This window comes from Chelon labrosus (assembly GCF_963514085.1).
Source record: "Chelon labrosus genome assembly, chromosome: 24".
NCBI classification, from domain to species: Eukaryota; Metazoa; Chordata; class Actinopteri; order Mugiliformes; family Mugilidae; genus Chelon; species Chelon labrosus.
Window position 1 is genome coordinate 6188929 of NC_140357.1, and position 13445 is coordinate 6202373.

A 13445-nucleotide genomic window follows, 5' to 3' on the forward strand; every position below is an offset into this window, starting at 1 on the left:
TGATAAATATTGCAGTTATCATAATGATGTACTCACTCATCATTTCCAAGAAAGGAAGTCTCCCACCATACAAGCTTCCTTGATCGCACTTCAGAAGAGACAGTGATGGAGGACTTCTTTGGGCGTGTGTCCTCGAAAGGTTTACCGCCACTGGGAGCTGTCAGAGGAGTCAGGACTTGATCAGAGCTGACTGATGTGAGGTCAGTGCTCTGGTCAAATGAGGTCCAAGAAGAGTCAGAGGAGGCAGAGGGGCTGGTGTCCAGCCTCTCCACTCGCAATATTAGGTCCATTGTGCAAGGACGACAATGGACAGAACAGGAAGATGAAGGGTATAAAAGTGGAGATTGGAGTAGAGTGAACAAGAGAAAATATGGCAAGACTTGGATGAAGATGAGTAAGAAGATAAATGTGTTGATGAAAGGCGAGCGGAAGGAAGAAAACACTTCCAAATTAGATAAATGAATGGACAGAGACATACCAGTCCACTCCTATTGGCCAAAAGCTTCTCACTCTCTTCTCTTTGGTCTAAGTTAAATACTGAGGAGAGTGAGTAGGTGAACTGAAAGGCAAAAGACCAATCAAAGGGAACATTAGACAAAAGAGACGCCGATATGGATGTGAAGGCAGGAAAAAGAAAACCCCTCAGGGACTAAAGAAGAAATGAGACATACAGATCTAAGAGTGGGAACACAGGAACTTGCGGCGCAGGCGGCGGACACGAACAAAAGAACAGCCGCATTCAGGTGAAAGGTGCAGCCAGCAGCACTTACGAGGTGATAGCTCACATCTCATTACATCCCATTTTTCCCCCACAACAATTGAATCATGCGGTAAGTTGATAGAGACGGCGCGGGGTGGGAAATCGATTCGAGATGCATGGAGAGGCTTGAACTGGTGGCTTCTGCGGCTACATGATAGCAGCGGGCAAGAGAGTGCCGTCTTGGGTTGCACTGATAAGCGGTTCATTACAAGAAGTCTGACCATGTCCAAATACAATTAAGGTGCACCACTAAAACCCATTAGAAGTGTGATATGGGGAGGTTAGCCACTGTCCCATAGGTGCAAGAGTAAACTAAGAGCATAGTTCCGCAGACAGCAGGTATAGAATACAGCAGGAAAAACGAATCTGAAATCTTTCTAATGCTCTGATACATGGCCAACTCCTCAAAATCTTGTCACATATAAGGATCCTTGTGTTGTATTAATGCTTTCATGACATGCAGGTGTGCAGCAAATAGGTTAAAGTGCATCCGAATCTTGCAAGACAACTTGCAATACATGATGTAGCATATTTTCTAAATCTTAAGGCGGTTTGGCTCGTAGAATCTGAAGGTAAAGTTTGGATAAGTAGCATGTGCTATAAGGTATAAAACATTATTACCTGAATAGCATAAAAAGAATGCAAGCTTTAGAAGAGAAGAAAGGGCTAAGATAAAGTTTCTCAGCCTTCAGATATGATTGAAATATGAAATATGTCAAGCCCAGCTAACCTTTAAGCTAAGCTAAAAGGTTCTACTGATACGGTCGTCTAACTCCGGGCAAGAAAGTGAGCCGATGAAATAGTCCAACTATTGCTACAACAGTTTTACTGGCAGGCAAAATCCTTGTTCTTGTACAGCATGGTTTTGAAATCATCTGGTACTTTTGTTCAAGGAGAAGAAACTTAAAGTCTTGAGCATGCATTAAATTAACTACAGATGTGGGTGTTTTACCTGTCAGATTAAAGACAGGGTGAAAAGTCCACATACCAAGTCTTTTAACATCTCACTTCAAATGCTGGTGCTGCAAGAGGGACCCCTCAGGATGGTAACCCTTGTGGCCTCAAACTCCTTGACTGAATAGCTACGAATACTCCAGACTCTGCAGTAATAAATGATGTATAACTGTTCCCACGACAACTTTCAAGAAAATCTCTCGATGCAGAGGTGATTCGGGACAACCAGTTATAAAAGGCCCCGATTCGGAAAACATGCCAAAAGCATCCCAACTCTTCTTAGAACAAGTACTAGAAAACAGATATTGTCAACAAATGACCAGATAATAGATAACACATTTGCTCTGCCAGTAGTCAAGTTTTCATATAAATGAGCCACAGTAAATTAAAGCATTAATTTAAAGAAGTCTAAGTCATACTACAAGAGCCATGTTGACAAAGTCTGCAGGTTCAAACCGTTAAACTGTGGCAACAAGACTATCAGGTAGCACGTTTCAATCTTCTACAGTCTGGAGACATGCAAAGGTTGATGATAAAACGCTCTTGTCTGCGCTTAACTTTTAATTGAGAACTCCGTCCAGATTCATTTGCATGCTTCCATAATTTATCTTACAGCGAACAGCACAAAAGGCAGGGCATGGTAAAAGAATGAACAGGGAGCAACCAAGATAGCACAATGAAACACAAAAAGAAAGGCAGAGTCATGGTGCCTTATGTAAATAAGCTGACAAGGTTTAGAAAAAGGTCTTTATTTAAACTATGAACAGGGCTAAAAGGAGAGAGATTATGCTGAACAAAAGCAAGAAAGCTCTGATATGTTATGCAAAAAACATGTGATTGAATTATCAGATTGCTCCAATGGCATGCAGAGAAAAATAAATAACATACCGATCAACAGATCCTTTTTATTTATTTACACTTTCAAAAATGTCATGTGTCTGCTTTATCTACAGCTGAAACGTATGCAAAAACAAAATGCATAGAGATTGTGCAGTTATTGTACAGTTAATGAACTGGTCTATTGCAATATAAAACAATATTTCACTTACTAACTACTTGTAACTTTAGACTATCTTCAGAACAAAATAGAAATTTATTATCCGAGATATTGTGGTGATATGTTGCAGACAATCGCAGGTGGCTAGAACAGGAGAAAGAGTCAAATAAAACGTTGACACTTATTTTCCCCTCAGGCATGCGCAAGACGACATCAAACACAGGACAAACAGAAGAAGAAGGAAAATCTTCCATGAACACAACACATCCTATAGATTTAATTCTAGAGAAAAATCAGGAGGAAAAACGGCTTTCCTGGACAAAGTTCTTGAAAAGTTAGTAGATTAAAATCGCTCAGCAAAAGCATCAAAGCATCTCCAGGAAAGGAAGAGCAAGTCCTGCTGTAGCTTTAGAGCGATCATATCCGGAAGGTCAGTGGCAGCGCTGCAACTGAAGCGCTTACAGGAAGACACTTCTTAGATGGGGGCAAACCTGCATAAAATGCACTCAAGCGCATACAAAATGAGTTGATTGGACATGCACTTTTTTTTTTTTAATTAAATCTGTGTCCATTTCCCCTCAAAGAACAGGACTCAAGATTGCACAACTGCGGCTATGAGGTGCAGCAAAGTCAGAGCAGGAGGGAAAAAAAAGTGGGTTTTGCCAAAAAGCACAGATTGCGCCTGCTTCATAGCCATTTTATTTTGGCCAGAGAACTTTCCAGCCTTAGCCTGGTCTTAAAAACATATGCCAGGTAATAAAAAAAAAAGCCACAATGAGGGCTTGCAGCAGCTGCGTCCCAAGATTTCAGTCTGAAACGAAAAGGTCAGCATGCCTTGCAGTAGCACACCGAAGCAAAGCAGTGCACATGCAAGGTGGTACCACAAACAAATAGAGGGCGGGTGAGGGTTAGTGGGATGAATGAAGCAAAGGGTTCCACAAGAAAGTTAAAGCAGGAATGGCAGTCCAGGGAAACACAATACAGCCGGGGAAAGTAGCGATTTCTTCGTCTAAACAGGTCAGTCTAGACAAGGCGAAGGGGTTTAGGTAAGGGAAGCAAGGGATGCAAACACAATTGCCCATGTCCCCTTCAGTAAGCCGGCCTCGGTTGTTTCATGCTGTAGTGGGCCTCTGATGCCGACACATATGCAGACTCTGGAAAAAAATCCTCATGGAACTCGGCCAGAAACCTGAGAGAGAGGGCGGGAAAGGGAGAGGGCGGGAATAGGAGGTACAAAAAAAAAAAAACAGAAATGTCGTGAGATATTCAAACTATTCAACATAAGCCGTCTGTCACATGACAAACACCACGAAGCAAAAAAACTATGACAGGAAAGCAAATGTCACGTCCCAGTTCATGCCAACTTCTGGTTTTCCTAGACATCCCAGGCTCATTCCACATAAATCCTAGACCCCTTTGCCCTCTGCCTGGAGTGTACGTTTCAGAGACAAAGCCCCCTCGTCCATCCCTATAGCATCACCACACAACCAATCACTACAACAGAAAGACAGAGAATGACCGACCAACAGTCAGAGAGGGAAAGAGTGAAAAATCCCCCCCCCCTCCTCCCATCTAATCAGTAGCGGGGAAAAACTAATCCGGAATCTTCTTAGTATCCGCTACTCGGCCAAATCCTCTAAATCTTGCCATCTCATCTTAGCTCCACCGGCCTTCCTAATCTCAATGCAAACAAATTATCCTCATCAGAGGAGAATTTAAGAACGCTTCGACAACGAATAACAAACAAGACAACCTAATGGGAGAATAAAAGTTTAAAGAACCCCACCAAGAGTGGATAAAAGGTGAGCAAGTTGGCTATTTAAAAGTTTACTTAAGTCTAATTCTACACTATAAAAGACAGAAACCTGATTGCGTAATAGTCATAAAAAGCAATAAATGTGTTTCACTAGGTATTTGTTAATCAGAACATATTTTGGGGGGGGGGGGGGGCTTCTCTGGTGCCAGAAATTCAGGCTTGTGCCAATCTTTATTGCTGCTGGATCAGTAATAACACAAGGCAAGCCGCTTTACGCATACACATTGTAAATCAGCGTAACGTGCGCATACACATGTGCACACACCCACACTTAATCATAATCATTCTTGCGGAGAAAGGGAGAGTGAGAGATAAACTGTGGCCAGATCCCAGAATGCACTGCACGTCAGTCTCCGCAACATCAATCAGATTTTGCCCGCTCTGCACAATCTGCCACAAGGCTCATTTCACTTGTTTGTTTTTTTTAAAGAAAGAATAAAGTATGTCCCAAAAGAAACTGGTGTTTTAGTTGGTGACCAGTGTCCTGCCGAGTTTCAATCGCAGTGAACATATTAGAGACCTAGAGGACATGGCAGCGTTTTCAGTATTGAAAACGATCAATCCTGTCTGAACGACTTATAGTTCATTGCGGAGGAGATTGAAACTGCAGAAGTAATTTACTTTTAAGCACTTCACTCTTTGCAACCAAGTTATTGTCCGTGCCATTTCATGGAAATAATGTCCTTTGAAAAGAAACGCACCAGTGATTTGCAAGTGCACCGCCACTGAAGTGAACCTTCTGCCTATGCTTACCCGACTACTGATGCTGCATGAGATGCTGTGCCAAGTGTAATTGGTAGTGCTTGAGGTATTGGTATTTAATTTACAGAGTGTTGTGGTCACATGCTGACAATGACATTTCTGAGCCTTTCTGTACGGCCATGAGACAAAAAAAGAAATCCGGTCAAGGCGATGCATCACGTACTTAGTTGAATGCTGTAATCCCTTCATGCTGCACACCACTCTCTTCCCACCAGATCCCACAAACTGACACAGAGCTCTAGCTATTTTCAGAGGACCACCTCAGGACTTTTGTGGCACCGGGTATTGAGCACACATTTTTGTATTTAGAAACATGCTTTGGCACAGTTGTGTAATAGGAGGTAGAGTTGGCTTTCACACCGGTTTGTTCCCGTGCCCACTCCACGGTGAGTTCAGCTGTTGCTCAACAGCACTGCTTGTTGGCAGAAGGCGGTACTGTGTGCGTTTGATTAGAGAATGAGAGGACCTAAATCCCTCAGGTTTGGGAGCGGCTGAACTGAAGATCGCTAGGGAGGATTTAAAGATTAGACTCCCGCGCTTGTGTAACGCCCACTCATCTGCCTCCCTCTAACACATGGTCTTTCTTTATCACTCCTCCTCTCCCTCCCCATTTGCTGACTGACTGGGTCATTTTGGCGTACCAATAATGTCTCGACAGTTTTTGCAGTTTTTGTTTTGCGATGCTGAACGAACAAGCGTCGGCGTACTGTGCATGCTGTATAAAGTGTATTTCTCAAAGGTGTACTTCCACATTCTGCACCTCTCTCCTTGTAAAATTAAATCTTCTTGCAGCTACTCTGAGACTTTAATGCTTAGCTGGCATAGACCCCAGTTAATGGACCATGCTGGTTATTAGCAAGGTGAATTTTAACCCAAAGTACTTCCTATTTCCTGTGTCTCATTTTTTTAATGATTTATTTAAATGATTGTACTTGCACAGTTCCTATCCACCTGACAGCAAAGGAGGAGGGGATTGGATTTCAATTTTACAGTTGAATGTTTTAATGAAGAAACTATAAGCCTTCAGGCCTGAGTGACTCCAAAACTGGTACTCATCTGCAGAGCGCAGAGAAAAAAAAAAATTGAAATCAGTACCGTGACTCCTTAACATCTTTTAATCATACTGGTCCTGCATTACCTCTGGAGAGTGACTTCTTATGCATGACTCAGATTTGATTTGAGAACAATAACTGATTACCTGAGAAAGAGTTCGAGGTGTTTGATCAGAGCTCGAAGATTCCTCTCAGGGATCTGCATTTTCCCCAGGATCTCAGGAAGCTTCACTGGAGGAAAAAGGAAGTATAGAGGTGTTAATTTTATGCCAGTGGGACAAGAATACTGAGAGAAATGCGACTTGAAAGCGAGAAACCTACCAAAGAGCCGTAAGAGGTGCTGTGATCCGTACAGGTAGGAGGGTGGAGGAGGCTGGTCAGTCAGAGGGTAGTTATCAGGAGTCAGCTTCCAGCTCAAAACCTGGTCGACAGCAGAGAGGTATTAAGATATTAAGCGGAAACCCTTAATCCTAGTTTCACTCACTTGTGAGTAAAAATTCTATGGGTTTACTTTGCTTGGCTTTATAAAATGCTTCACAAGTCTGACACAACTCAGCGCTCACATACTTAGCTTATCTTACTACAGTGAGGGAGGCCATTTACGTAACTATCCTTGTGTCCTTGTCTGAGACATTCATTTCCTTTCCTAGTAATAGCATGCCCATCACACAGTTTCATCACCTCATTAAGCTCATTGTTTCTCCGGCTCTCCAGGCCATAGAATGGCCCGCTTCGCTCTTTGCTTGGCGTCAAGGGCAACGGGGAAGATGAGCCACTGTGGACTGGGGTTTCTGAGTGGAAAAACAGAAACAAAACCAAAAATTGATTCTTTTTCTATTTGTAGTGTATTTAAATTAGGGAAAAAAAGTGTTAAGAGGACTGTTCTTTACACTTGAGAGAGGAACTAAGTAGGATACCACCACCTACTGGGCTAAACTGGTTATTACAACGACTATTAAGACTGCTTTAATGATTTATAATTTTATGACTAAGTGGTACTATGTTTAATATTTTAACAGGCTGACAACTTACTTCTATCAAGATTGAGGAACAGCTTCGGCTGTGATGAGGCGTCGATGATGCGACGTTTGAGCTGCGGGGATGCTGTGGCGCTGCCTCCACCTGGATCATCACATTTATTGTATTTATAGGTGGCAAGTCACATCAATTTTCAAGTGTGCTTCAGAGAATATAGAAAATAAGTAACTAAGCTACATAAAAATGCCTTTATATACAATATACAGACACTCAATTTCAGAATTTCATTACCTCCACTACTTCCTTCAGCTGTCCGGTCACCCCCAGACGTGCTCCTGGTGGTGCGCCTGAGCGACTGCGACTGATAGGAGATGCAGTCCATATCGGGGTGGCGCCGCCGCTTTGGGGTGGGGGCTGGAGCAGTAGGTGTGGTGGCAGAGATGTCGCTCAATGCCGGCTGGCTGTCTGTGGACTGAGGGGTAGGGGGGTTGTGTCCCGGTGGGCTCGGGCTGCGCTCCCGTTGGGTGCTTTAAAAGACAAATGAATGGAAAAGGGCTTAAAGCTTAATGGAAGCACGCAGCAGTTAAACACAGCTTACGGTGTTACTGATACAGCACTTGTGGTGTGATTTATCAGGATAAACTTACTGGCTGGAGCAGGGGGAGCCTTCATTCATTGCCAGAATGAGCCTGGAGGAGCTGACCTTTTTGAATTGAGCTTGTTCGCATGGGTAGAGGAGGATCATGGGTAAGGTGAAGTCAAAAGTGATCCTCAGGCCGTCGACCATTTCCTTACACAGTTCCTCACTTAAAATAGAAAATTGAGTGGAATTACCAATAGATCATAACAATCTGCAACTGTGAACTTGTTGTCTTCATGACAACAATGTATTCCACTATTCATCTTTTTAAGTGTATGAAGACGCACCTCTTCTCTGGAGGGATTGGCTGTGGACTGCTGCTCTGCGTGGCATTCTGCTGACGCCTGTACCGCTCATTGGCCATGAATGCTTTGTTGATAGCAAAGTGCTTGACGTAGGACTCCAGGATGTGCACGACATTTGTTTGACAAGGAACCGTCACAAGCTGGGAGAAAGAGAATCAACAAGGAATGCACACACACACATTTTGTTTATATGTTTGTCCAATTCCGAACTGCAACAAACTGCTTGTTTCGTGTTGGATGTACCTTCTTCCTCTTGTTAATGTAGAAGCAGTCATCTTCCAGTTTCTTCTTCAGAATATCCGGGATGCTGATGTCGACATGAACAACCTTCTCCTCACATTCCCTCTTTATATTAATGTCTGGCTCAACCCTCTGAAAAGGAAACAATAGACATCTTCAGGAGCGTGGCCCACAGTGGATAGTGAAAGAGTCTACACACCACTGTCACCAGCAAAAAATAGAAATGTTGCATGTTTCATTTAAAAAATACAATACTGAAGCAACAACACTGAAGAAAGAGAGAGAGAGAGAGGAAAAAACCTGACTGCGTAAGTGTGCACACCCCTGAAATAGGCTTTGATTTTATTACAGTACTCTTTGCAAAAACGTTCCAGATCTGCCAAATTGTGATCGGGCCTCTCCAGGTCCCCCCTCAGATTTTCAGGTCTTGGCTCTTACCGAGCCATTCCGAAACATTTAACTTTTTTTTTTGGTTTTTTGCTGAAGCCATTCTTATGCCAATTTTGAATGCATGCTTTAGATCTTGGTCATGCTCCCACCTCCATGCTTCTCTGTGGATATGACATTCTTTTGCTGAGGTGAACTTTTTATCATTTAATCCTGGCTCCAATCATGATTCACCTTTCGACTGAGTCCTGGGAGACTGGATACACGTTTTTGCAAAGTTTACCCGGGTTTGGAAGTGATTTTTAGTCAGAAACCTGTCCCATAGCCCAGAAAGTTGAGCAATACAGGAGAGTTGTCACCTGTAAGGAGCAACCAGTACTTGCCAGAGAGAGCTGCTGCTCCTTTACTGCTGTTTCCGGCCTCTCGATATCCTCCCTGACCAGTTTTGTCTCAGTCTTCTTGTCAACTCTGGAGGGACGTCCAGATCTTGATAATGTCACTGTTGTGCCATATTTTCTCCACTTGTTGATGACTCCCTTCACTGTGTTCCATGATATATCTAAGGCCTTGGAAATTTTTTTGTAGCCCTCACCTGAGCGATACCTTTCAACAATGAGATCCCGCTGATGTTTTGTAAGCTCTTTGTGACGCATGCCTCTTGTAGTAGCATGTAACCAAGATATCCTACAAGAACAGCTGAGATGTATTTGGAGTTAGTTACTTCAACTGAAGACAGGTGTGTACGATATCACATGAGCTTGAGGGGTTGATTCTGAACACAGCCCATAGCCGAGTAAAAAAGGGTGTGCACACTTGACGATTCTTGGATCCACTTTACCATTTTATTAATATCCTCAGAGAAAGCGCTGTCTCCACTATTTGAAGATTCAGGGTCAGTATCGTCCCCGTCGCTGCTCTCTGAAGTTGAAATCAAACCTAGAGATGAGAAAACACACAGGGCTTAACTTGACTGCTGAGTTGGACTGGGAGCAGGAGACAAGGACACAGAGAGGTCTCTCACAAGCATCATCGCTGTCGTCCTCCTTGGGTAGAGTCTTCACAGAAGATTTAGTACCAGACTGACGACGCCGCCTCTTCGCCCATCCCTTTCTCTTCCTACCCCCAAAAAGAAAATAAACGTTACGTGGATAAGTGTTGTCTATAGTCATGACAAGCACATGGAAAGACCAAATGAAAAATTTAGCTGTGTAACAATTAACCAAAAATAGTGTCCATTAACTTCTGGTGTGAACATCATATTAAGAATATGAACAGGTGTATGCTTGCTATAAAATAATTACATTAAAACAATTTAATATACTAGCTTTTATCTTTTTATTTATTTTTTTATAGTTAAATTAGACTAATAAAGCTGCCAGGTAGAGTGAACTCTTGGACTGTGCCCAATTAATGAACCTGGAGAGATGTCTGGGGCAGATTTTCACTCCTGCAACCAATCAGTTAATTGATGAAGTGCACCTGAATGAACATTTCATTAAAGCCTATCAGTAGCATTTGCCTGATTCTAAACTTCCCAACTCCCAAGTATAGGAAAAGAGTAATTTAACTGTATCACCTGACATTTTTATCATTACTTCCAAGAATGGCTATAGTGTGAACTTACATGCGACCGAGAGCTTTGCAAGCCAGCTTACGTTGCAATTTACGGTTTTCCTCAGTGTCCCTTAGGACATGATCCTCTGCAGCCCAGCGGTCCCAGCTACACAAACACAGAGGCACGGATTATAGCATCAAGAGGATATCTGACACAACAATAAACTACACGAGCATAAATCAGTTGGTGAGGGAGACTCTTTGATCATTTCCTGTTGATCAAAGCAAACAAAAATAAAGTTACCTTCTGTTCCAACCATTGAAATGAATCAAGTACTTAGGAACTCGTCTTCCATGTTCACCTGTAGCTATCAAGACATCAAGGACCTGTAATGAGAACATACACCAGTAAGTAAAGTCTTCCTTAACTCACAGTTTAGCTGATTGAGTCTATAGTCTTAATTTTATCCTTCCATCGGTAGCAAGTGTGAGTTACTTTTATAAATATTTATTTTTATTTAACATGATTTTAGTAGAAACAAAATAGCAACTCGGTCTGTATCAGTGTATTACTAATGGAAAGCCAATGACAGCCTCGTGAAATATGAAATAAAATAGCACGAATAAACTTTAAATTACACAATAGCTATTGCAACATTAATTTAGTAACATTTACCTTTATTTACGGCGTAGAAAACCCACAAACATGTACTTTCACAGCAGTCAATGCTAACTGCTAGCTATGCTAGCTTTATGTAAACATACTCTGGATAGCTCATTTAGCGTTAGCTTGTGCTAGCAGCGCGCGACAACAACACCGCGCACAATAAAACAATACTCATACTCCGTTACTCACTTATGTCTCCGTCTTCTTGAAACACCAAACGTGCTATCTTATTGTTTCTATATAAAACTTAGATTACAGCGACTCTACAATGGTTAGCGTTGTGCAAGTTAGCAGGCCTGGTGTTAAGGTGCGTTTGTTTATTACGTAGGGCGATGACAATAAATCGAGTTGGACAATAGACGTAACCGCCGAGCTCTTACCTTACTGTTGTATATAAGTGTTTTGTTTTGGTTTTTTTTTATCGTTAATTTATATTAGGATAATGTGTGCATTAGCTTGAATTGGACATGGCTGAAAATCCACATCAAGCAAACTGGTAACGTTCAAACAAAATCTAAGTAAACTCGAATTTTTAAATCATGACTTTCAGCAACGAACGTGTAAATCAAACGTACCCGGAAATCACGAAGGAAAGACAAGAATAACAAATTAACAGGTAACGTTGTTTTTCTTGTGTCCCAAGTGGCCTTCACAGCCATTCATAGTCCCACATCTTACAGAAACAATCCTGCTTCCCCTCTATGAATGCATATTGTGTGCACAATTTCAAAAAATGAAAGGCTAGCTTGGATGAAACGTTACCTTAGCGTCATACAACACTTTAGCCTTGGTGGGGTCTGGTTCAAAGCACAGGACTCGTTCTCCTTTGTGAAACTGATATTTAATTCCCCGCGAATTCATTTGTTCATGGCGACGTGTGAGAGAGGGGGCATCGATCTGAACCTAATATACTCCTTAACCCTTTCCTTGCCAGACCCTTTCCTGTGAGGGGTCTCCAAAACAGACTGTGGAAGGATGGCGCTGTTGTGGGATAATGCAAGCTTCCTGGTGATGCCTTCAAGGACTCTTTGTAATATCCCCGTGTCAAGGCTACGTGGTTCTGGGTAAGTTGCACACTCACTGTAGTTGCATGCAGTCGAATCGACCAATGCCAAGTGGAATAAACGGTAGGTTAGAAAATAATATTTTTTTTCCACGCACGTTACTTACAAAACTACGCTTAACGAAATTAAGCACCGCGCACGCAACTTCAGTGAATCGTCACATTTTCTAACTGAGCATTTCAGTTAACAGTGAAGGCAGCATGAAAAACCGCAATTTGATCATTGGAACTGATCTTTCACGGACACCGTAGTAAGGGTGCAGTTTTTTAAAATGGCCAATAGATGTCAGTATATAAGCATAAAACTTATTTGTGGCAGTTTTAAATAATTTTAAAGAAACACATGCGTTGACATTAATGGCGTGGACTTTAATCGATTTGTACATATTTATATTCACATCCATATGAATAACTGGTCCCATAAAGGATAAGATCTCTAAGATTTATCTTATTTTTTTTATTTTATTTTTTTATTTTTACCTTATTTATGATGCTTGAGTACTAGAGAGGAAGGTGCCGGAGTCAAATTCCTTGTATGTGTCATACTTGGCCAATAAAGCTGATTCTGATTCTGATTCTGATTCTGATTCTGATTCTGATCTCAATAAGCCGAGAGTCCATTTGTTTTCATTCATAAAACATGAAAATAACCTCTGGGTAATATATTGCCCCATTGCAAACAACCCAAACTACTACTTGGTTGTTTTGGTTTTCACAATTTTCCTTTTCCTTGAGGCAAAATATAGAAAGAGAACATTCACCGTGTCTACAATAATCTAATATTCCTCTACTGGAACAATATGGTGGTTCTTAAATAGTACAGTATGGGTATGGTAACGTGCAACCAGAAACATGTGAAATCCTCTGTTGCACTTACATTGCTCTGGGGTACAAACGCTGTGTGAATGTGTGTGTAAATTTGCTGACATATTCAATCAAAGTCAGATTTTAATCACGCAGAGATATGTTGTTTATATTTAGTAGTATTGCAGCTGGATGAATATTTTACTTTCTATAACTTAACAATAAAAACCAGACCTAGTCTCTATTGTTTCACGTGTTATATGAGGGTTTTAATTAGATTTCTTTTGTTCCCTGACCTTGTAGCCTTCTCACTCAGGCCTACATCTTGCACAATGAAATGCACACTGATCCCCGGCACAGGAAGCCGTGTCTCTGCAGCTGTTGCTGAATCCGCGCTCATTTTGCTTAAAATGGTTTCAGACAACGCTGCCGTACTATTGTATACCAAATATGGACAGTGTGTTTG

The 13445-nt window shown here is 41.8% G+C and overlaps 2 protein-coding genes across 4 annotated transcripts in view; one reads left to right on the forward strand and one right to left on the reverse strand.

The window, feature by feature from the left end:
• Positions 1-2088: 2088 nt before the first annotated feature.
• LOC311509382 (MSL complex subunit 3-like) lies at positions 2089-12105 on the reverse strand. 3 transcript variants are annotated; one of them, XM_084574571.1, is made up of 14 exons: positions 11875-12105; positions 10750-10832; positions 10516-10611; positions 9913-10007; positions 9730-9827; positions 8508-8636; positions 8247-8404; positions 7967-8125; positions 7611-7846; positions 7374-7463; positions 7023-7132; positions 6663-6762; positions 6488-6572; positions 2089-3900 (listed from the first exon to the last, which is right to left on the reverse strand). In XM_084574571.1, exons 1-14 carry the CDS (start codon positions 11971-11973, stop codon positions 3801-3803), a joined length of 1638 nt encoding a protein of 545 aa, XP_084430697.1. In that variant the 5' UTR covers positions 11974-12105; the 3' UTR covers positions 2089-3800. The 3 variants fall into 3 exon arrangements, with proteins under 3 accessions (XP_084430697.1, XP_084430699.1, XP_084430698.1); XM_084574573.1 differs by lacking the exons at positions 9913-10007; positions 10516-10611; positions 10750-10832; positions 11875-12105 and adding an exon at positions 9275-9587 and having other exon boundaries at positions 9730-9793; XM_084574572.1 differs by lacking the exons at positions 9730-9827; positions 9913-10007; positions 10516-10611; positions 10750-10832; positions 11875-12105 and adding an exon at positions 9275-9723.
• Positions 12106-12115: 10 nt separating this feature from the next.
• Positions 12116-13445, forward strand: part of LOC311509381 (rho GTPase-activating protein 6-like) — a 73799-nt gene continuing 72469 nt past the window's right edge. The window contains exon 1 of the mRNA XM_084574570.1: positions 12116-12176. The gene's annotated coding sequence lies outside the window, so the exon portion shown is untranslated. The remainder of the gene's footprint in view (positions 12177-13445) is intronic.